Source organism: Bos indicus x Bos taurus, chromosome 2 (genome assembly GCF_003369695.1).
Source record: "Bos indicus x Bos taurus breed Angus x Brahman F1 hybrid chromosome 2, Bos_hybrid_MaternalHap_v2.0, whole genome shotgun sequence".
Classification (NCBI taxonomy): domain Eukaryota; kingdom Metazoa; phylum Chordata; class Mammalia; order Artiodactyla; family Bovidae; genus Bos; species Bos indicus x Bos taurus.
In genome coordinates, this window is record NC_040077.1 from 86,500,731 (window position 1) to 86,524,892 (window position 24,162).

At 36.6% G+C, this 24,162-nt stretch overlaps 1 protein-coding gene across 2 annotated transcripts in view; it reads left to right on the plus strand.

The window, feature by feature from the left end:
• The window catches only part of PLCL1 (phospholipase C like 1 (inactive)), a 369,241-nt gene that overhangs the window by 270,004 nt on the left and 75,075 nt on the right, over window positions 1-24,162 (plus strand). Inside the window, exons 1-2 of one of the 2 annotated variants that reach the window (XM_027563777.1) lie at window positions 6,558-6,597; window positions 20,796-23,270. In XM_027563777.1, coding sequence (XP_027419578.1) covers window positions 20,850-23,270 — 2,421 coding nt within the window. In that variant the 5' untranslated portion in view covers window positions 6,558-6,597; window positions 20,796-20,849. Of the gene's footprint in view, window positions 1-6,557; window positions 6,598-20,795; window positions 23,271-24,162 lie in introns of those variants that run through there. The other variant, XM_027563768.1, reaches the window with a different exon arrangement.

Below are 24,162 nucleotides of genomic sequence, written 5' to 3' on the forward strand. Positions count from 1 at the left end.
GATGTCTGGGAGTATCTAGCTCTTTTTCTCTCTCTTTTTAGTTCTCTGTTCCTCAGGTTTGCTTCCCAGATGGGATAAAGATGGTTGTCAAACTTGCATCCCACTGTGTTAGAAGCCCCAAAGGAAAAAGTGTGCTTCTTTCCTAGTGATCTCATCAAAAGTTCTGCAGTTGGGCTTCACTGGGTTGAAACAATGAATAATGCAAGAGTGTTGAATGCGTCAGTTGAACAGACCTGGTCAAGCCCACCTTAGGATCTAGGTTGAAAGGGAGGGGAGTGAAATGTCAGTTCCCTCTCTAGACCATAGATTGCAAATGGGGAAAGGCGATTTGTCCCACTCCAGTGTTCTAGCCTGGAGAATCTCAGGGACGGGGGAGCCTGGTGGGCTGCCGTCTATGGGGTCGTACAGAGTCGGACACGACTGAAGCGACTTAGCAGCAGCAGCAGCAGGAAGGTGAATGGAGGATGAGCAAGCAAAAATAACCCAAGACTGTATCCACTCTTGTCAAATCTCTGATTTTCCCTACCTCCTAATCACCATCCTCAGTGAATGACTTTGCCTTATTCTTTAGAGATAAACTGGGAGGCACCAAGTGGGACATCTCATATTTTGCCACCACTCATTTCTTTCCCCTACTTATTTCAGCACTCATCTTTTTCTTTCCTGTTATAATTTCTGCTATTAAAGCTATTTCCTCCACTTGAGCTCTGGATCTCTTTCTGCCCCTCTACTCATTTATCTTCCGCACACCTCATTGTACATATCTTCTATTTTACTCTTTTCCCCCCTGGTACAAGAGCAAAAACAAATTAAAAACCTCTTTGATTCCTATCTCTCTTCCAGCCATTGCTCTTTCTCTCAACACCTTTCCTCAGGCAAACTTTGTGTTCTCTACACATTAATTCTTCAATCTACTCCTTTCTATTCTCTATATCCACTGGTCCACCACTCTGCTGACACTGCCCACTCTAAGACCACCAAGAGCATTCATGTTATCAAATCCAGTGGACAGCTCTTTCCATCTTACTGTTAGGGGCAGCACACTGATTGAAACCGCCCACCCTGGCCAGGCACCATAGTAACCATTTGCATGAGTTGTTTTATGACAGGAGATCCTGATAAGGAATACGGAACTAATAAGCCACCACCAACCAGAAGAGTTCGGGAAAGATTGAAAGGAGACACCGAGTGTCTGTCCACTTCCCAGAATCCCTCTCTCTAGCATCCATCTTGGCTGAGCGATGCGTGCACTACCAGGAAAGACTCTGAATCATAATGATTCGTCAAAGACCACCTGGAAAATAAGCCCATCACCATAAAACCTGAGACTCCAAGCCCTGCGGCAGAGCAGTTCTCCTGGGTTCCCTTACCCTACTGCTCTCCACCCGGGTGCCCTTTCCCAATAAAATCTCTTGCTTTGTCAGCACATGTGTCTCCTTGGACAATTCATTTCTAAATGTTAGATAAAAACCCAGTTTCGGGCCCTGGAAGTGGTCCCCCTTCCTGCAACATTACTAGACGTCTTACTAGCATTCACCACAGCTGACCACGCCTTCCTTCTTAGAATGTCCTCTTTTCTTGGCTGTCATGACAACATACTCTTCTGGCTTCCTCCTACTGCTTTGGCTTTCATTATCCATCTCCTTTGTAAGTGATCTCAAAATATACTTTCCCAAAGGTCAGTGCTAGATATGCTTCTCTTTTTATTTTGCCCTTTTCCCCTTAAAGTTATTTCACCCAGTCCTATGGCTTCAGATACCACAAATAACCTGACAGTTCCCAAATTTATGTTGAACCCATATGTCTGTCCTGAGGTCTAGTCCTCTTTTTGCAACTTTATTCTCAGCACCTCCAGAACCACTCACAAATCTCCTCCTTCTCTAGTCTTAACTACTCCAACCTCCCCATTGCTCAAACCAGAGATCTGGGGGTCACCTGTGGTAGCCCCTTCTTCCTTTTCTCATTTTCCATTCCAGTTCCAGTAAATCCTCAATAACCCCACTTCTCTCTCATTCCCACCCCACTTAGTATACTTGGATCTCCTGCAATCACCGTCTAAGGGATTGCTTCCTTGATAGTTCTATATCCCCAAATTCATTATCCAGCAGTTAGAGATATTTTTAATGTATGAACTTTCACCTTTCTGACTTAAAATCTACATGGCATGAACTCCAGATTTTTAAGAAATGGCTTTCACAGCCTCATCTCTGACTTGCCTTCTGCCTGCTCCTCCAGCTTTATTTTTTTCCCCTTCTCTCACCACACATTTGCTACACTGGTCTGCAGTACTTTAGTTACTTTAGGATCTTCCCATGTTGTTTCTTCTGCATAGAATACTCTTCCCACACTATTTGTCTGGCCGGTTGCCTAGTTTAAATGTCAGTTCCTCAGGGGAATGGTAGGAACCCACTCCAATCTAAATTAGCCCCTGTACCTAAATTACTTTCTTTCAGGCATTTAAAAAATAATTTTGATTATATGTTTGTTTGATTATTTTTAACATATCTTTCTACTACAAGTGGCATTACAGTACACCTATTTCCAAGCTGAGTGCCTACCTATTCACTTGAATGAGTCCCTGACACCAAGCTGAATGTTTGCGTGCTCAGCCATGTCCGACTCTTTGTGACCGCCGGGCTCTTCTGTCCACGGGATTTTCCAGGCACGAATGCTGGAGTGGGTTGCTATTTCCTTCTCCAGGGAATCTTCCTGACCCAGGAATTGAACCCGAGTTTCCTATGTCTCCTGCAGGGGTCCCATAAATTTATCTTGAAAGGATTAAAAATACTGCAAAATTACTTTCCATACATATCCTTTTTTTGTGGTCCTTCTTCTTGAGGGACATTTTTACCAAGTAAAATAGCACAGTTAGGAGGAGATAACTAGTTAAAATGACAGTCAGTTCCCATTATTTAGCATTGGGTGAGAGAAAATAGCTGGAGTTGTAAATTTTGCATTCCTTACCAAGGTGAAGGGATGAGAAAATACACTGGGAACTAGAAAATTGGAGCAGTAAAATGCAGAGGTAATGTGAGCTTATAGGAAAAAATTCAGTCAGGAATAGGAATATCCGGGTTTAGCATTCACTCTGCCAGCTGCAAGTCATTCAGTCTTTTTGTGTCTTGGATTTTCTCACCTTTAAAATCTTGTGGCGATTTCATAAGCAGACAAATGTGGAAGCCCTTTGCAAAGTATAAAACTTCTTAAAAATGTGAGATGCTCTTATACTCTTTATTTTGATTTTCATTTATAAACATAAAGTGGTTTTACTTGGAGAATAATGAACTTAGTCACTCTCATAGGTAGGGCTAGCTGTTACTGTCATTCAATATATAAAATTACTATTAAGAAATCACCTAGAGATAATATTATGAAAGTAAATGTAGTGAATTCATTGTGGATTTACTTTTTAATTCTTTACAAGCTTTCCTGATAGCAATACTAATTAAATATGCTGTGCGTCAAGTCCCTTTTTCTAAAGAGATTAGAGATTAATCTCTAAGCTATTTGTAAATTACTATGCCTTTTCATTGTGAAGTGTTTAGTTGAAATGCTGTTTTAAGAAAAGGGTTATAGATTATAAATGGCTTCATTAATTATTTTATTTCCCTGTCATTCTACCAGTTTTATAGTAATACGTGACTTTAATTTTCTTTTTACTGGCAATATAAATGAGATCTAAGAGATGAAGCATTATTTTGAAACAAATTTAATTTAACTGACCCAGCATGACTTGGAATCCATGCTGCCCATGATCCTTTTATGATTAAGTACTAAAGAAGAATCTGTAATGTGAATATTTTTCTTTTATTTCTTCACCATGGGATTCACTCTCCTTGTGATAAAATCTCATCCGGTGTGCCAGTTAGTTTCATCAACAAATGGGAATGCAAAGCTTTTTAGTAAAACTAATGACCTTATATAACAACAACAAAAACCCCACACAATTCAAATTGTGTTTTAATATCTTTGTGTTCAGAGAAATTGATAGCCTAGAGATCAGTATGTGCTAATTTACAGTCCTGTAAAAGGCTGTGATGTTCATCCCATTTTTAAAACTGCTAAGATGAACAAGTCTAACTATTTCAAATTTCATAGGGTTTTGTAAACTTCTCTCAGTGCCAAGAAAGCAAGCCACCTGGCAGTTTCTTAAAACAGTGAGACAATGCTTAGGAATATGCACCATAATTGACTGTTTGTATTTCAACTGAAACTGGCTCACATTTACATGGGATGAGAGCATTTTTATCCTAGTTACATTGCTCGCTGTTTCTTATGATTATATTCTCATACTGCAGATTATATTCTTATGCGGCAACCATCCTGGTGGTTATTGAGCAGATGTAGTGTATTTTAACATATTGACAAATACTATTTTTCTTGAAAGTGTAAAAATGATTCAGAGAAATATTTGCTATTTTAGGTAGCATTCAAGTTAGACTATTAGGTTCATTAGCTGAATTTCCTAAGATTCACAAGGTAAATGTAGGAAGTTAAGTGTAGTTACAGTAGAGTGTTTTAAGTGGCAAAGATGTACAGAAACAACTTTGTGAATTTGGGTCAGTTGAGTTTAGATAAGAAACCTATATTAAAGAAGGGACTCTTGCTATAATTAAAGCAATAAAGAAATATGGATTCAGTTCGGTCGGTCACTCATGTCTGACTCTTTGCGACCCCATGGATTGCAGCATGCCAGGCTTCCCTGTCCATCACCAACTCCCGGAGCTTACTCAACTCATGTCCATGAAGTCGGTGACGCCATCCAGCCATCTCATCCTCTGTCGTCCCCTTCTCCTCCTGCCTTCAATCTTTCCCAGCAGCAGGGTCTTTTCCAATGAATCAGTTCTTCACATCAGGTGGCCAAAGTATTGGAGTTTCATCTTCAGCATCAGTCCTTCCAATGAACATTCAAGACTGATTTCCTTTAGGATGGACTGGTTTGATCTCTTTGCAGTCCAAGAGACTCTTAAGAGTCTTCTCCAACACCACAGTTCAAAAGCATCAATTCTTTGGCGCTCAGCTCTCTTTATAGTCCAACTCTCACATCCATACATGATTACTGGAAGTATGGATTAGGAAACAATAAAAGATACTTTTGTGTACTATGTCTTCCAAAGAAGAAAAAAAAAAAGGAGAGCGAATGTGTTGAGTATAAAACACAAAGGCAAGTTTGAAAAGCATATCTAGATGTGAAAATAGAGGATTAGGTCAAAGCTACAAGAGAACTTGTAGGGCTACACTTTGTATTTAATGAAAATTATTGAAAAGGATGTGTTCTCTGAAAGATTAAACTTCTTGTAACCTACATGGAATTCTTAGTGATTCCAATTTCTCTGAAGCATATTTAATTCCTAATTTAATACAGCAGATTTGAATCTCATTATCAGTGGTGTGCATTTAATTGAAATCAATTGATTTAAACAACTAGTCAGGAAATCTCAGTTTAATCTCCTTTTCTTCCTCTGGGAACATTCATCTACTTATATTTATTCTCAAAGGTAGCAAAAGTCTGATTCAAAAGGAGATATACTACACATTTTCATTAAATTGATTGTTTAAGTACTAATGAGGTTAATTTTACAGATATGCTGTAATATTGCATTGTGCTTTGAACACTGCTTTCACCAAGGCTAATTAAAGTCAGTTCAGTCACTTAGTCGTGTCTGACTCTTTGCGATCCCATGGACTGCAGCACACCAGGCCTCCCTGTCCATCACCAATTCCCAGAGTTTGCTCAAACTCATGTTCATCGAGTCGGTGATGCCATCCAACCATCTCATCTTCTGTCATCCCCTTTTCCTTCTGCCTTCAATCTCCCAGCAACAGGGTCATTTCCAATAAGTCAGTTCTTCGCATCAGGTAGCCAAAGTATTGGAGCTTCAGCTTCAGCATCAGTCCTTCCGGTGAATATTTAGGACTGATTTCCTTTAAGATTGTCTGGTTTGAGCTCTTTGCAGTCCAAGGGACTTTCAAGAATCTTCTCCAACACCACAGTTCTAAAGCATCACTTCTTCGGTGCTCAGCTTTCTTATGGTTCAACTCCACATTCATACATGAATTAAAGTCAGTAGTTCTAAAGTGTAAGATTCTAAAATAATTTCCAAATCAAAGATTTATCATATTTAGGGGATATTTTGTCATGCTGTAATAGAAACACATTGGCCAATCCTAAGAATAATAAATATATAAAGTTTTATATTAACTAAAATAATATTGGTATAATTATTTTCATAAATGTAAGGTGTGTGTGTGTGTGTGTGTGTGCTTAGTTGCTCAGTCATCTCTGACTCTTTGTGACCCCATGGGCTGTAGCCCGGCAGGCTCCTTTGTCCATGGGGATTCTCCAGGCAAGAATACTTGAGTGTGTTGCCATGCCCTCTAGCAGGGGATCTTCCCAACCCAGGGATCAAACCCAGGTCTCCTGCATTGCAGGCAGATTCTTTACCATCTGAGCCACCAGGGAAACCCAAGAATACTGAAGTGGGTAGCCTATTGCTTCTCCAGGGGAACTTTCTGACCCAGGAATCAAACTGGGTTCTCCTGTATTGCAGGTGGATTCTTTACCAACTGAGCTACCAGGGAAGTCCTAAAAATAAGGTAATGCACTTTATTATGCCTCAAGTTAACTCTTTATAGATATATATCATTATCTCTACAAAGTACAACTTTCTGATAATTAATGAGGTAATTATAGGACTATGTGTGCTTAGTTGCTCAGTCATGTCTTTATGTGACCCTGTGGACTGTAGCCCCACAGGCTGCTCTGTCTGTCCATGGGGATTCTCCATGCAAGAATATTGGAGTGGGTTGTCATGCCCTCCTCCAGGGGATCTTCCCAACCCAGGGATCAAACCCAGGTCTCCCGCACTGCAGGTAGATTCTTTACCAGCTGAGCTACCAGGGAACCCAATGCTATGGAAACATCTTTAATATTTTTTTAATACTGTATGCTAATATATGTTAATTGTGAATAATTTGAACAAAACAGAGAAAACTATTTTCATAATTCTCCTTCATTTCCCCTAGAGATAACCAATATTACCACTTGGAATAGAGCCTTTCAGATTTGTTATATATTAGTGATGTGATCTCATAATATATGTACTGTTTTATATTATTTATTTTTTAAGGACACATACACACACATCCACACACAGATTATCCCTTTTAAGATTTATGGATCTATGTCACCTTTATAAGAACTACATAGAATCTTTTTGCATGAATGTGTTATAATTTATTTTGCCAGTCCTTACTAGGAATGAGTGTTCAGTTTATTAGTTTATTTCTAATTTCCTTAATATTATTCACAGAGTAGCATTGAATTTCCATGTACTTAAATCTTTGCCTCTTTGTTCAAATATTTCCTTAAGATAAAGTCTCAAAAGTGATATTGCTAGATCAAAGTAGACCCATCTTTAACATTTTAAAACATTTATCACATTGCCTTCTGGAAAAATTGGTCCATTTTATACTAATCTAACATTATACAAAAATTCCCTTTTCTCTATAACCTGACATCTTTTTTAACCTATAATAATCTGGTATGCAAATTAATAAATTTATTTGTGTATCAAGTATTTGTGTTTGAGCATCTTTTCCTTAATTTTGAAACAGTTGTATAATTTTGTGAATTTATCTTTTCCAAAATTAGTTTGTGAGCAAATTTTATAAATTAAGAAACATATATCAAATATTTTTCAGTTTGAGAATTAAAAAAAAACTGGATACAGTTTTAAGCTTTTTTGTGCTCATACCTACCAGTCTTTTCTTCTGTGTCTTGTGTGGCCTTGATTTATTTAAGAAGAGATCTTCCCCACCCCAAACTATAGAAATATACGATTACATCTTTTCTAGTACTTCTAAACCCTATTGTATCTTTAATCCATCTAAAATAATTATTAGGTCTGGCATGAAAGAGAAATTTACTTATATTTTTGTTCAAATGAATAGTGAATTTTTCAACACTAATACTTGACTAATATATTATTTCCTTTGTTATTTTAAATGCCACTTCCACCCTACCCCTTGAAACAATTCCACTGGACTTTTCATTAGAATTTTATTGTATTTATCTACTAATTAGTATAGCACTTGAATTTTACCAACATTATCTTTCCAGTAATTTTTTAATGTTTTCATTTATTTGATCCTCTTTTTCAACTTTATATGAAATAAAATTTTATGCATAATTTTTACATGTATCTCGTTAAATTTATTCTTGGCTTGTTTACAATATCTGTTGTTAATTTGAATGGGTTTCTCTCACTTCTACTCATCCCTGCCATTACATTTAGAAGCAAATTGTTGTATAAGAAAGCTATTAATTTTTTATATTTCTACTTTATTTTGCCACCATCTCTTTTGTTATTTCTAATAATTTTCAGTTGATTCTTTTGAATTTTCTAGGTAAATAATTATCACCTCTGTGACTAGTAATGATCTTTCACTTCATTTATCATATATTATGCTTAATTTCTTATGCTTGTTTTATGCTTTGATCGAAGTACCCAGAGTCATGTTAAAATGTAGAATAAATATTAGCCTTTTGTTTTGTTACTTTTAAAATTTTAATGAGAATTCTTCTAAATCTTTACCAGTTGGTATGACCTTTCCTTTAGGATTCTGAAATAGGATTTTGATCATGTAAAGGAAGTTACCTTCTTTTTCAGTTTACTGAGTGTTTTCTTTGGAATTAATATTGTATTACCTTGGAGGAATTTATAGGTAGGATCATATTGTTTTTCTCTTTTAGCTTATTTATTTACTGGATTACATTGATGGCTTTCTTAGTGCTGATACATTCTTATATTTCTGTAATAAACCTGATTTTTTAAAAACTTAATTACTTTTTAAAATATTGCTATATTTTACTTTATTCATAAGTAAGATGGATCTATAATTCACTCCTTTGGAGTTTTATGTTTTTCAGAGGAATTTAGCATGCTTTATTTCCTTTGATCCTTGAGATAACTCTATGAGTTAGACCAGAAATTATTACATTATTCTAATAAATAAAAACAACAGATATCGAACTTTTTGCCTGTCATAAAGTCATGAAAGTAGGTGGTGATGGTAACTAAAATCAGTTAGTCCCCAATCCAATGCTTTGGGGAGAATACAGTAATTTCTATAAGTAAGGTATTTGAATTTTTAGGACTTTGAATTTTATTATCTCAAATAAAAACTGTCCCTATATAGTTTCTTTTTACATTTTTCTAAATTAAGACAATAGATTTGTTTTTGTTTTGACTATGGAGCCTTCACTGGGTATCAGGGAGCCTTCACCCTAAAGGAGTCTCTGTGCTGAAAATATACATTCTCTGAGATCTGCCATCTGTGTGTTGCACATGGACAGATGCTAATGTTCAGTTAAACCAAGGTAATACAATAAGGATTAAAGTATTAGATGCTACTAACCCATTCAGAAGTTATGGATAAAACTTGAAACCTTTAATCAGATTCATCTTGATGTTCAAGTCAGGTTCACATATTTCATTATTATCATAAGAGAAAAATATTAAGGATGCATTTTTACATTGCATTAGGTCTATTTTATATGTGGTTCAGGAATCTGCCTTATAGAAAGTTTAGAGATTGCACTTCAGAATCTATTAGAGAGGAAATATTCAACTAGGAAATTTTAAAATAACTTAAGTATAAATTTTAGAACCTATAAAACTTAATGCAAATGCAAGAATGGCCCATTTGTTGATATACATTTATTTATTAAATGAAGGCTAGACTTCTCCACGTGTAGAGAAAAATGGATTTAGACTATAAATGAATTGTATTTTAGCTTTGAATAGAATTATGCTGTTATATTGACATTTAATCTTTATGTTCAGAGTCACACACATTTAGAAAATGTTTCATAAAGTAAATTTATTGTTTTTAAATCTCTTGTAAGATATTTTTCTCTTAATGAGAAACCTAAACATGTTAATTTCTATATAGTCCAATGGCACTTATCTACCTCTAAAACATGCCACTAGTAGCTATGTATTGTATATTTAGCCCAATTGAAATTTATAAATGATGTATAAAGTCTTAAATCTGTTCTTATCAAATGTTGCACAGAAAAATCATGAATTCTTGGAATATGATCATTTTTCAAATTCTATTTCATCAATTCAACTTTATGCTCTGAAGCAAGGCTGACTATAACCTTATTTCCACTTAAGCTAATATAGCTCTGAATGAGATTCTGTTTTAAATTGAGATTTAATTGATAAATTCATTGTATTGGTTTTGGATGTGCAACATAATGATTTGATGTATGTATATGTTGTGAAATGATTACCAGAATAAGTTTAGTTAACATCTATCACTGTGCATATTTAAAATTTGTTTTTCTTGTGATGAGAACTGTTAAGATCTACTCTCCTAGCAAATTTCAAGTTTTACATGATTTTATTTTTAAAAATCACATCTGTTTCTGAAACTCAGCTCCAATAACACCCTATGGTAACAAATGGTAGAACTCACATAGTATTGAAACATATTGGGTATTTCCTTTTCAGTTTTAAATTTGTTTTATTCAGATTTGGATGACTGGAGACTATGTTTAAATTCCACATTGACTGAAATCAATGTAAATAATATAATAGTGTCTCATATTTGATGGTAAATATTACCATTAAAAATTGAAAAGTCAAAATGAAGCAGAAACTATTCTGTGAGCTGGTTGTTTAGCACACAAAGGAAAATGGGAATTTTTTTCAGCAACATTTTTGAAATGAACTTAATAATGTTCCATTCCTATTGAATTTTAATTTTTCAGAAAATTTAGTTTAAGTATATGCAACATTAGTTTGGAATGAAAAAACAAAATTATGCATAGATTTTAATGCCTCTCCTGGAAGAAGCACAAGCTGGAATCAAGATTGCTGGGAGAAATATCAATAACCTCAGATATGCAGATGACACCACCCTTATGGCAGAAAGTGAAGAGGAACTAAAAAGCCTCTTGATGAAAGTGAAAGAGGAGTGAAAAAGTTGGCTTAAAGCTCAACATTCAGAAAACGAAGATCATGACATCTGGTCCCATCACTTCATGGGAAATAGATGGGGAAACAGTGGAAACAGTGTCAGACTTTATTTTTGGGGGCTCCAAAATCACTACAGATGGTGACTGCAGCCATGAAAGTAAAAGACGCTTACTCCTTGGAAGGAAAGTTATGACCAACCTAGATAGCATATTGAAAAGCAGATATATTACTTTGCCAACAAAGGTCCTTCTAGTCAAGGCTATGGTTTTTCCAGTGGTCATGTATGGATGTGAGAGTTGGATTGTGAAGAAAGCTGAGCGCCAAAGAATTGATGCTTTTGAACTGTGGTGCTGGAGAAGACTCTTGAGAGTCCCTTGGACTGCAAGGAGATCCAACCAGTCCATTCTAAAGGAGATCAGCCCTGGATGTTCTTTGGTAGGAATGATGCTAAAGCTGAAACTCCAGTACTTTGGCCACCTCATGCGAAGAGTTGACTCATTGGAAAAGACTCAGATGCTGGGAGGGATTGGGGGCAGGAGAAGAAGGGGATGACAGAGGATGAGATGGCTGGATGGCGTCACCGACTTGATGGACGTGAGTTTGAGTGAACTCTGGGAGATGGTGATGGACAGGGAGGCCTGGCGTGCTGCAATTCATGGGGTTGCAAAGAGTTGGACACAACCGAGCGACTGAACTGAACTGAATTAAATATCAATTTCTTGATGGATGCCCGAATTAAGCATCAATATATGGTTATACCTATGAAATAATTAGGGCATTCTTTTGGGTTGGTGAAAAGGTTCATTTGGGTTTTTCTGTAAGATGTTACAGAAAAACCTGAACGAGCCTTTTGGCCAACCCAATATTTGATCCCTGCAATAGGACCCTGAAAGAGATGTGTTAGCAATATAGTTGTTAAAACCATATTTTACATATTCTTCATTACAGACTTTCTTATTATAAGGACCATGACATGCTGCCTTCTCTAAAGAGCACCTCTGATTAATCCTCATACCAGAAACAATGGAGTTGGCTCTGGCATAAGTTCAGCCAGGATTCCTGGGCCTGCTGTGTAGGGAGTCTCGTGAGGAAGGACAGAATCCTATCTCGGTCTCCAGGCCCACTTGGTTCTTGGCACCTCTGTTGAGAGTTGCACAGGCTACCAATGAATTTTAAATGTAGTGTTTGAGTGTTAGGTGGACATCTGTCTTAGAGGAATAGGATTGGTAGCAGCATGTCCTTCTTCAGAAGCCATTGAATAATTGTCAGATGACCTTTATTGGTGTCCCCTTCATTTCATTCTTATGGGTGCTGCCAAGACACAGTAGGGTAACAAAGTCCCCTGGGACTTATAATAAGCAAAAACATATACTTCATGCAGCAGTTGGATTAGTTCAAAACAGTCAAGTTTGTTTTTTTTTTTTAAATCATTTTGAGGGCAAGACACCCTGCCCGCCCCCCCAACTCCTGATAGAGGTTATGTGAAAACAGTCATGTTTTTTACTAGAAAAATGGGATCATTGATGTACCTTGTAACTATATGTGAAGTAGTGGATTGTGCAGGATGCAAGAGGAGATTGGCAAGATTTAAGTGAGAAACAAGGCCTTTCCCATGAAGGCAGTTTACACTATACAGGAACATCTATACTTGTGTCCTTGCAGGGAAATAAGAGTTGAAAATAGAAAGTCCATCAGGTAGTGAGGTTTGATAATAAATAATCACAGGGTTTGTGCCCTTATTCTGTGGGGGAAACAGAGATGGCAGGAATCAATGGAATAATAGAATGATCGGACCTCTAGAGACATAGGCTTCCAGCCTTTATTGACCTGCAGCCATATCTCCTCACCCATATGGGTTTAATTTCTGTACAAGTGAAAAAATAATTCCAAACAGGTGAATAATCTTTGATTTTATCTATGTGCATTGATCTGCAATGAAAAGTCAGAGATTTTTAATTAGGTTTATAATTTTGCCTCTTGAATGAATCACAGAGATGAAGGTATATAGAATAAAGTTCAAGAAGAGGTAATTCATCTTTAGTCCACTGTTGTTGAACAAACATCATACATAATATTTAAAATATATAAATCAGGTTATAGTGTTCTTGAAGTTGTGATCTGGAAAGGATTGTTGTTGTTCAGTTACTAAATCATGTGTGACTCTTTGTGGCACCATGGACTATAGTGCTTGGGTTTCCCAAGTGACGCAGTGGTAAAGAATCTGCCTGCTAATGCAGGACATGCAAGAGACACAGGTTTGATCCCTGGGTTGGGAAGATCTCCTGCATGGCAACCCACTCCAGTATTCTTGCCTGGAGAATCCCATGGACAGAGGAATGGCGGGCTATCATCTACAGGGTCACAGAGTTGGACACGACTGAACACGCAGCACACATGGACTGGACAGCGTACCAGGTTTCTCTGTCCTTCACTGTCTCCCGGAGTTTCTCAGACTCATATCCATTGAGTCGGCTGAAAAGGATATTTTGGTATTATTTACTGTTATTCTTACCATTTCTTTGAGTTGGTTTCTTCCTAATTTTGTTGAAAATTTCAAACCAAAGCCTTTTTAGTCTAGAGATGGTCTACAGAATGGTCTAGAGAGTAAGGAAGCCTCTTTTCTCAAAATGAAACTAATAGAATATGACTCTATAATCTTGCTTCTGCTGCTCCAGTTATTTTAGGAGGCATTATAAAAATGTTAGCCTATTAAAAATCCAGTACTATTGCGGTTGATAAAGTGCTTTGCAGTCTATTAGCAGTTACTATGAGAACATGGCAACAGGGCTTTGGTGTGACTAAACCCACCGATGCCATCTTCTGGGTTCCTGCAGCAAACTCTTACAAGCCGCACAGTTAGTGGCCAGGTCTTTCTCGGAATAATGGAGTCACAGGTAGGGTTGTGTTATTTAAGACTTTCCCCATGGCATGAAGTTATAGTGTAGCTCCATGTGAAAGTTGTATTTGTTTTCTTGTAAAATGGCAGTGATTTTAAAAACTATTTTACCTAAGACTTTTATAGATTTTGAACAATTAGTTTTTTTCTTGTCCAGTTTTAAGTATCTCAATAAATGCCCTAGTGATAAAGATATAATTTAAGTATACTTAATTACTGGTACTTCCTTTTAAATACTGCCTCATCAGCTCTTATGCCGCTTTATGGTCTTGGTTCTCAAACATCCTCAATGTTGTTTAAAGCTGTTTTTATTTATTTAAAAGCATTTGTTACATGTTTTGTTTGACTTATTACATTTGATGATTTTGTCATTATTCTACTTACAAATTTCATCAGTTATAAAAGCTATACTTTAAAAGTATGATGGAAAGAGAGCATTTATTCAAGGTGCCATTAGTGTTGGGATTAATAAATTTTAAAGAACTAATCACTGGGATGGTGCTAGCACATAGTAAGTAGGTGCTCAGTTAATCTTTGCGAAAATGAGTACTGTATTTTCAACTAATTCATGGAACATGCATAATGAGCATCATATCTGTAGAAAAGCCCTAACTGGGTAGAAACCTTGCCATCAGTAGAGCCTGAGATAATCACTTTTACTTAGAGTCATGTCATAATGAATTCTAATGAGTGAATGATGGCAGTGAGATATAGCACAACAGAAAGCTTCCTCTGTTCAACAAAACAAATAAAAGGTACTAAGAACCCACACTGAAATGGACTCTTTCTACATTTTATTCCATCTTTGCCTTTAGAAAATCAACATTTTTGCTTTCAGATTAGGAGAGTCATTTAAGATGTGTCATTAAAAAAATGTATAGAGGATCACTGCCTTCCTATAACTCAGTGCATTTCTTAACACCACCACCACATATACACAGTGGAGTAGTCTTCTTAAAGGGGATGACTTCAGTGCATTTTGTTAAAGGAATCACCTTTTACAAATGAAATGTAACATTAAATACAGACATAAAACTTAATTTGGTGATAGATATGTGCATGCATAACTTCGCATTGCCTTTAGTTAATTCTCTTGAATTATAAGATGGTGTAGAGAATGAACACTTTCTTAATGGATACTAAAATTCAGCTTCTTAGCAACGAGGCTTAGTGAGAACCACCAGGCTGAGCCCGTGGTTCACAGACCTTGGGTCAGACTTCAACCGCTTCTCAGCAGTGTGTCTCAGGACCTCATTGTCCCACACAGTGACATTAGGTGGGTCACAGGGTGCTCATCATAAGGAAGTCATGTCACCTGTTTGTGACTTTGCATTAAGTAGTTTGAGTTTACTGTGAGAAAATAGCTTTGGATATGTTAATGTGAAAAGAATGATGTGATTCTACAGTTGCAATCTTCCTTTATTTGAAACTTGAAGGCAACAGACGTAGCGAGGACACCAGCTTTGCCTCTCGAGTTCTGTGTGAAGAGTTAGGCCTGGTGTAGGGGGCTGGATTTTTTTCTAGACTACTTAACTGCCCAGCATGATTGTGCATTTGGGCATAGGCCCATTGGACAGGACACTCTAGATATAAGTATACATTACATACAATACGTACATCGAATGCATACACTACACTTGGAATCCATTTCTTAAACTGTCACCAATATAAGCCAATAAAACCAGTAATATGAGGGTAGCCTTCTCTTGACTTATTACTCTCAATCTCTGCCTGCTTTTTCATTCTCATCTGTGGCCACACTGCCCCTCACTTATTGTACTATAGTTATCCTGATCCTCTTTCCCACCGATGGAACTTTGCATCTGTTCTTCTTTCCTGGAACTCTTTGCTTCCAACTGTTTTCAGGTTGCAGTTTGGTTGTCACCCCGTCACCATCCTCACCATTTTGAAGACAACATGAACCATTCTCTTATTAAAGTTACCAGCGAATATCTTAATGACTGAATCCAGTAAGTCATTTTAACATCTTATTTTCCAGACCTGCTCCTTCAAATCTGTTGCTTGCTTTTCTGTGAGACTCATGCTCCTGGTTCTTTTACCCCTTAGCCTGTTTTTTTTTTTCTTTTTTGCTTTAGGTCTTCTCCTCTTCCCAGCCTCTTGACCTAGGTGGCCTGTGGTCATCTGAAATCTACCATAACACAAAGTAAACTTACTTCCTCTTCAACTTTACCTCTCCTTGTATTTCCTATGTGTTAACAGTATTTCCATTCACCTTTCATTCAAGCCAGAAACCTAGGAGTCATCCTAGATTGAGTCAAGAACTTCTGATTTTACCTCCTGTTTCTCAATACTTCTCACTTCCCTCCATTCCTTTTGTTAGTGATCTACGTCAGGACATCACATCTCTTTCCTTTAATGCTGTAGTACTCACCTACTGTACCATCTTCAGTTTCGTCTGTATCAAATCCTTCAAGTGCACATCTAAAGTGTTCTGTGTAAGATAAAAATGAGACTTTATCAGTTGCTCCAAAAAACTCTTAAATGTGTTGATCCTTAGCATGAAGGATTGTTTGTTGAATGAATAAATCAAGAATGGGACCAGCGTCCATTGTTGGGGCTTATTTGGGTCCTAGATTATATTGTCTGCAATCCCTTGAAGGTTTCATGTATCAACTAAACCTTTTCTGAATTTTGCTTGGAAGTTCGTAAAACTGGGATGAATATCATTAGTATGGGATTATAGTACATAGGTTATCTGTAAGAACAAGAGAGGCTTCCTGTGGTGAAAATAAGGTTTATGTGCCTATATTTTTCTTTGTCTTTTAGTTATAGTCTATTAAATTTTTATTTGGAGACTTTCTTAGGAGAACTATTCAGAAATAAATGTTTTTCCCCCTCTTTTACTAAAAAAGAAAAGTGAATGTCACTTTAGTGTATCTGCATTTATGTAGCTGAATTTCTGTATTATGAAACAAGATTCGAATAACAGTTTGACAACTGGTGTTTTGATTGCTATTCTTAAAGGTTTTGTAAATTTGTTTTATTTTAATGAAGAATCATCATTCTCTTAACAGCTTACCAAAAAAAAATGGAAAGAATATATTGCATTACAATTAGTTGCTTAAATATGCTAATCAGGTCAGAGGTAGGAAAACATGGGTATTTTCCTTTACTCTTAAATTTTTGTACAGTGCTTCAATATGCTCTTTTTTTGTGATAAAATAAACATAACATGTTTACCATTTTAAAATGTACAGTTCTATGGCATTGTGTGCATTCACATTTTTGTACTGCTTTAGTATACTTTTTAAAAATTATTATATGGAAATAATTCATTATTGAGACCCAAAACTGTACTTACATTAAATAAGCAAAGTTCCCTGTGGGGCTTAGCAATGTGTTCTGATGAAAAATGATTTTGTTTGCTGAGTTTTGTTAAGGAACTTGCAGCATATCTGGCCTTTTTGGATTCAGAGAGCAAATGCCAATGGGAATTTATGGAAACAGGTTTATTAATTTGATTTATTTAAACATTTTCCCCCCATTTCAGTGTAATAAAACACATTTAAAGAGCTATAAATAATTTATTCTTTTCTGTAATATATGTAATATATATATATATTTATTTGCTCATTTGGAGGCTTGTGATAACTTTGCATTTTGTCCTTTGTGAGATGACAACCTAACATCATATCTTTTCCACTAGTTCTAAGTTTTAAGCCATTTTAGGTTAAGTTTTATAATTATGTAAAAGTCACAGGTCAAGGCAAGAAATAAGCATTATGAGGCAGATGGATTCTTTTATAGGGTAGATATAAAACATTTATTTCTTGAAGACTTACCTTCCTAGGAGAGAAAATTTTGATATAAGAAGATATCACCATAAAGAAGAGAGGCTTATACGAGAAAGCTTTTCTGATAGCAGTAGTTTTGTTCTCATAAACAAATAATGGCTGAAGCCAAGAGTGGTGCTTGGACTATTGGGAAGAATGGTATAATACCATGTATAGGGTACAGGACCTATAGATGTACATTCAGAGGAACACTGATTTCCCATTTAGGCCTTGTTACAAACTATTATAGGTTTTATAACTCTGTTTTTGGAACATGATATGCTTATATAAAAATAATTTTTAATGTGAAATCTCTCATTACTTAAAGGTCTAGTGAAATGGTAGTTTTGAAAGCTGAGTCACAGTTTAACTTACCATCACAATTCACAGCTTCTCTCAGTATTTTACTTGGTAGCTTAATCCCATCTCAGCAGTACCATTAGGTTCCTGCCTTGAAAGTGAGGGAAAATACAAACATCTGATTTTTCTGAGCATGTGGGCTGTGATGAATTTAAATGTGTTCAAATGTGTTTTAATAGTGCATCTGCGTATAAGCAGCTGAAAATTTATGGTTGTTTTTTATTATAAAAATGAGGAAATTGACCACTGTGGGGTAATTAAAAATAACAACTCTATAGAGAAATAGGAGTAAGTTTTTAAATGCCAGAGCACCAAGAGACAATATCCTCTAATCTAAATTGACTAATATATCTTTGTCACTTAAAGATCAGATATATATTTGAGTTAATGAATCATCCTCCCAACATCCCATAACTAAAGCAAATTCTGTTTCCTTTTTCCAGGCAAAGTTTTAGTCAAATGAATAATAAACCATCCTGCCTTTTTCTGAATCACAAGATAGGGAGACTCTTACAGGCAAAAGTGCAATTAAAAGAGATCCTAGAGAAGAGATTCTATCATGTTTTAAAAGAATGCCAGTGAAGGAAATAGCCTAGACTACTTTGGCTACACTTTTCAATGTTTAAAATAGTAATATCATATGGTTGTTTTTAAACATTTTCATTTTATCATTGAAGATTTGTTTTAAATACTCATAGATCAGGAGTGAATCAACTTCCGGATAACCACCAATATCCTGGTTGGTGCATAATGACAGTCCTACGGAGACCAGATATATGAGGAAATGTTCCTCTCCCTTCAAAAAGGTTAACTTTACAAAAAATATTCATGAATATTTTCTCTTTTGAGTCTTACAATAATGTTTTATCATACTTAATGATCATTAGTTCCTACTTAAAAGCAGAAATTAAGATTCAGAGAGCCTAAGTCACTTACCAAGGTCACTAGTGAATGGAATAAAACCAACTTGAGACTAGTCATTTTTGCCCTAAGGACTGTACCTTTGGCTCTCTATACTTCACTGCCTCTTTGATATGCTTTATAAAATTGGCCACTATAAACATGCACGAAGGTCCTTTTGGGAAATTTGTTCCTGGGAAAATTGTCTGAATTGATAATGTGATTGGGAGCATTATTAATTTGAGTCTTTGGTCGTAACAGAAGAACCTCAAAAATTAGTGAAGTCATTCATATTTCTGTTTGGTTCTAAGCAGTGTCTGTTAACAGCCTTATACTGAAATGTAGGTCTGAATCTCGTAATGTTCATTTATTTTTATTTCTTTTTGAAGTATAGTTGATTTATAATGTTGTCTTAGTTCCTGGTGTACAGCAAATGATTCAGATACATATATAAACACATAATATATATTCTTTTTCATAGTGATTTATTATAGGAGTTTGAATATAGTTCCCTATGCTATACAATAGGATCTTTTTGTTTATCTATTTTATATATAGTAGTTTGTATCTTCTAATCCCCAAATTCTAATTTATCCCTCCCCATCCCCTTAATCCTTTGGTAACCGGAAGTTGGTTTTCTGTCTGTGAGTCTGTTTCTGTTTTGTAAATAAGTTCATTTGTATTGGGCTTCCCTTGTGGCTCAACTGGTAAAGTATCCACCTGCAATGCAGGAGACCTGGGTTCAATCCCTGGGTTGGGATGATCCCCTGGAGAAGGGAATGGCTACCCACTCCAGTATTCTGGCCTGGAGAATTCCATGGACTATATAGTCCATGGGGTCACAAAGAGTCAGACACGACTGAGCCACTTTCACTTCACACTTCATTTGTATCATATTTTAGATTTCACATATAAGTGATATCATATGGTATTTGTCTTTTCTTTCTGACTTAACTTCACTTAGTATGATAATCTCTAGGTCTACGCATGTTGCTACAAATGGCATTATTTTATTAATACTGAGTAGTATTCCAGTGTATATATTTATATATACCAACTCTTCTTTATCCATTCCTCTGTCTATGGACACGTGGGTTACTACTCTATCTTGGCTGTTGTAAATGATGCTACTCTGACCATTGGGGTGCATGTATCATTTTGAATTATAGTTTTCTTTGGATATATACCCAGGAGTGGGATTGCCAAATCATATAGCAATTCTATCATAATGTTCATTTAAATCATTTACTCTATTATAATGTTATTGAAAGATTGCTCAAGTGAGAGTTATTGTTTACTGTTCATTCTGAATCTGACTTTCAAGATGCCTTTATTCTTTAAAATAGTTTGAGGAAAAAATGTGATTTTTTGTTGTTGTTGTCAAGCTATATTGTAGGGACTTTTTGATGTAATGTATGGTAAGGTAAAAAAATTTTTATTTGAACTAATTTTAAGTATAAAAATTAAACTGTAACAAAGTGTAAATAAAGACAACTTTTTAAGGAAATTTAGCTTTATTTGTTTCATATATCTATAGGGACTGAGCAAGGTTATTTAAGTACCAACAAGTAGAGGATCTTAGGAAATCTGCTTTAACGAACAAATAAGAGTGATTTGTAGTTAATTTCATTTCAAAGAACACACAGACATTGAAAAAATGGGTTTTTCCTGAACCTAATATACACAATTTTGGGGAAAATTTCTTCTTTCTGAAACAATACAAAAGTAAAGTTTAGGCTAGCTTTTGTCCAAATAATCATAATATCTGAATGGAATCTGAGGCGTTCATAGAGGTTACCGAATTTGTTTATTTTGTAAAGTAAATTGATTCATTATTTTCAAATTGTTTTACAGGATCCTGCAAACCAAAAATGTGGTGGAAGAAAGAAAACCGTGTCTTTCAGCAGCATGCCGTCGGAAAAGAAAATCAGCAGCGCAAGCGACTGCATCACTTTCATGCAGGCTGGCTGTGAACTGAAGAAAGTGCGGCCGAATTCGCGCATTTACAACCGGTTCTTCACTCTGGACACAGACCTGCAGGCTCTTCGCTGGGAACCTTCCAAGAAAGACCTCGAGAAAGCTAAGCTTGATATTTCTGCCATAAAAGAGATCCGACTGGGGAAAAACACGGAAACATTTAGAAACAATGGCCTTGCTGATCAGATTTGTGAGGATTGTGCCTTTTCCATACTCCACGGGGAAAACTACGAGTCTCTGGACTTAGTGGCCAATTCAGCGGACGTAGCAAACATCTGGGTGTCAGGATTGCGGTATCTGGTTTCTCGAAGTAAGCAACCCCTCGATTTTATGGAGGGCAACCAGAACACACCAAGGTTCATGTGGTTGAAGACAGTGTTTGAAGCAGCAGATATCGATGGGAATGGGATTATGTTGGAAGACACCTCTGTAGAGTTAATAAAACAACTCAACCCTACCCTGAAGGAGTCCAAGATTAGGCTAAAATTTAAAGAAATCCAGAAGAGCAAAGAAAAACTGACAACTCGAGTGACGGAAGAGGAGTTTTGCGAAGCTTTTTGTGAACTTTGCACCAGGCCGGAAGTGTATTTCTTACTTGTGCAGATATCAAAAAACAAAGAATACTTGGATGCCAATGATCTCATGCTTTTTTTGGAAGCTGAGCAAGGAGTCACCCATATCACTGAGGACATGTGCTTAGACATTATTCGGAGATATGAACTTTCTGAAGAAGGACGTCAGAAAGGGTTTCTTGCAATTGATGGCTTTACCCAGTATTTGTTGTCATCAGAATGTAACATTTTTGATCCTGAACAAAGTAAGGTTGCCCAAGACATGACCCAGCCTTTATCTCACTATTACATCAATGCCTCTCACAACACCTATCTCATTGAAGACCAGTTCAGAGGACCAGCTGATATTAATGGGTATGTTAGAGCTTTGAAAATGGGCTGTCGCAGCATTGAACTTGATGTAAATGATGGCTCAGACAACGAACCGATCCTTTGTAATCGAAACAACATGACAACACACCTTTCCTTTCGAAGTGTCATAGAGGTGATAAATAAATTTGCCTTTGTGGCTTCTGAATACCCACTCATTCTTTGTTTGGGGAATCACTGCTCCCTACCACAGCAGAAGGTAATGGTCCAACAGATGAAAAAGGTCTTTGGCAGTAAACTCTATACTGAAGCACCTTTGCTGTCAGAATCCTACCTCCCATCACCAGAAAAGTTAAAAAGAATGATCATTGTGAAAGGAAAGAAATTGCCTTCTGATACAGATGTTTTAGAAGGAGAAGTTACAGATGAAGATGAAGAAGCCGAAATGTCTCGAAGGATGTCAGTAGATTACAATGGTGAGCAGAAACAGATCTTGCTGTGTAGGGAGCTCTCTGACTTGGTATCTATCTGTAAATCTGTTCAGTACAGGGATTTTGAATTATCTATGAAAAGCCAAAACTATTGGGAAATTTGTTCATTTAGTGAAACAGAGGCCAGCCGAATTGCAAATGAATACCCAGAGGATTTTGTAAATTATAATAAGAAGTTCTTATCACGAATCTATCCAAGCGCCATGAGAATTGATTCCAGTAACCTGAATCCACAGGACTTTTGGAATTGTGGCTGTCAGATTGTGGCAATGAATTTTCAGACTCCAGGTCCAATGATGGACCTCCACACTGGCTGGTTTCTTCAGAATGGAGGCTGTGGTTACGTTCTAAGGCCGTCCATCATGCGAGATGAAGTTTCTTACTTCAGTGCGAACACAAAGGGCATTGTACCTGGGGTGTCTCCTCTAGTGCTTCATATTAAGATTATCAGTGGTCAGAACTTCCCAAAGCCCAAGGGAGCTTGTGCCAAAGGGGATGTCATAGATCCCTATGTGTGTATAGAGATACATGGAATTCCAGCGGACTGTTCAGAACAAAGAACTAAAACTGTACAACAAAACAGTGATAATCCTATTTTTGATGAGACATTTGAGTTTCAAGTGAACCTGCCTGAACTGGCCATGATCCGTTTTGTGGTTCTGGATGATGACTACATTGGGGATGAGTTTATAGGGCAATATACAATACCGTTTGAATGCTTGCAGCCTGGATATCGGCATGTTCCCCTCCGTTCCTTTGTGGGTGACATCATGGAGCATGTAACTCTTTTTGTCCACATAGCAATAACTAATAGAAGTGGAGGAGGAAAACCACAGAAGCGCAGCCTTTCAGTGAGAATGGGGAAGAAAGTTCGGGAGTGTACCATGCTCAGGAATATTGGTCTTAAAAACATAGATGAAATCTTTAAGGTAGCTGTTCATCCCTTACGAGAAGCCATAGATATGAGAGAAAATATGCAGGTAGGAAATGTCCCATACTGTTCTTCTCTAACCCTCCTTCTTCTGATCTTTCTCTCACCAGTGAACGTTGAACATTGTGTTTTTACTAATGATCTGATTCCTCAAAAAATTATCACAGAGGGTGTATAAACCCATGTACTCTGAATTAAGTTCAGTATTGCCTGTGATAAAACATATATTTTAAAAAAACTTTTCTTGGAGTATAGTTGATTTACAATGTTGTTTTAGATTCAGATGTATAGCAAAGTGAATCAGTTATAAATATATGTATATCTATTCTTTTTTAGATCCTTTTTGTACATAGGCCATCGAAGAGTATCGAGTAGAGTTCCCTGTGCTATTTAGTAGGTTGTTATTAGTTATCTATTTTATATATAGTAGTATGTAGTCAATTCCAATCTTCCAATTTAGCTCTCCCCTCTTACTCCACCCTGTAACCATAAGTTTTTTTTCCTACATTTGTAACTCTGCAAAACAGATATGTTTTATGTTTCTAATTGTGAATGCTTTGTTAAACCTGGTCTGAACTAAATCAACTAATAGAGAATCAATGTAGCAAAATGTTTTATATATACACTAAATGTCCTTGCTGCTGCTACTAAGTTGCTTCAGTGGTGTCCAACTCTGTGCGACCCCATAGATGGCAGCCCACCAGGCTCCCCTGTCCCTGGGATTCTCCAGGCAACAACACTGGAGTGGGTTGCCATTTCCTCCTCCAATGGATGAAAGTGAAAAGTGAAAGTGAAGTCGCTCAGTCGTGTCCAACTCTTAGCAACCCAGTGGACTGCAGCCCACCAGGCTCCTCTGTCCATGGGACTCTCCAGGCAAGAGTACTGGAGTGGGGTGCCATTGCCTTCTCCACTAAATGTCCTTAGTACACAGTAAATTGATA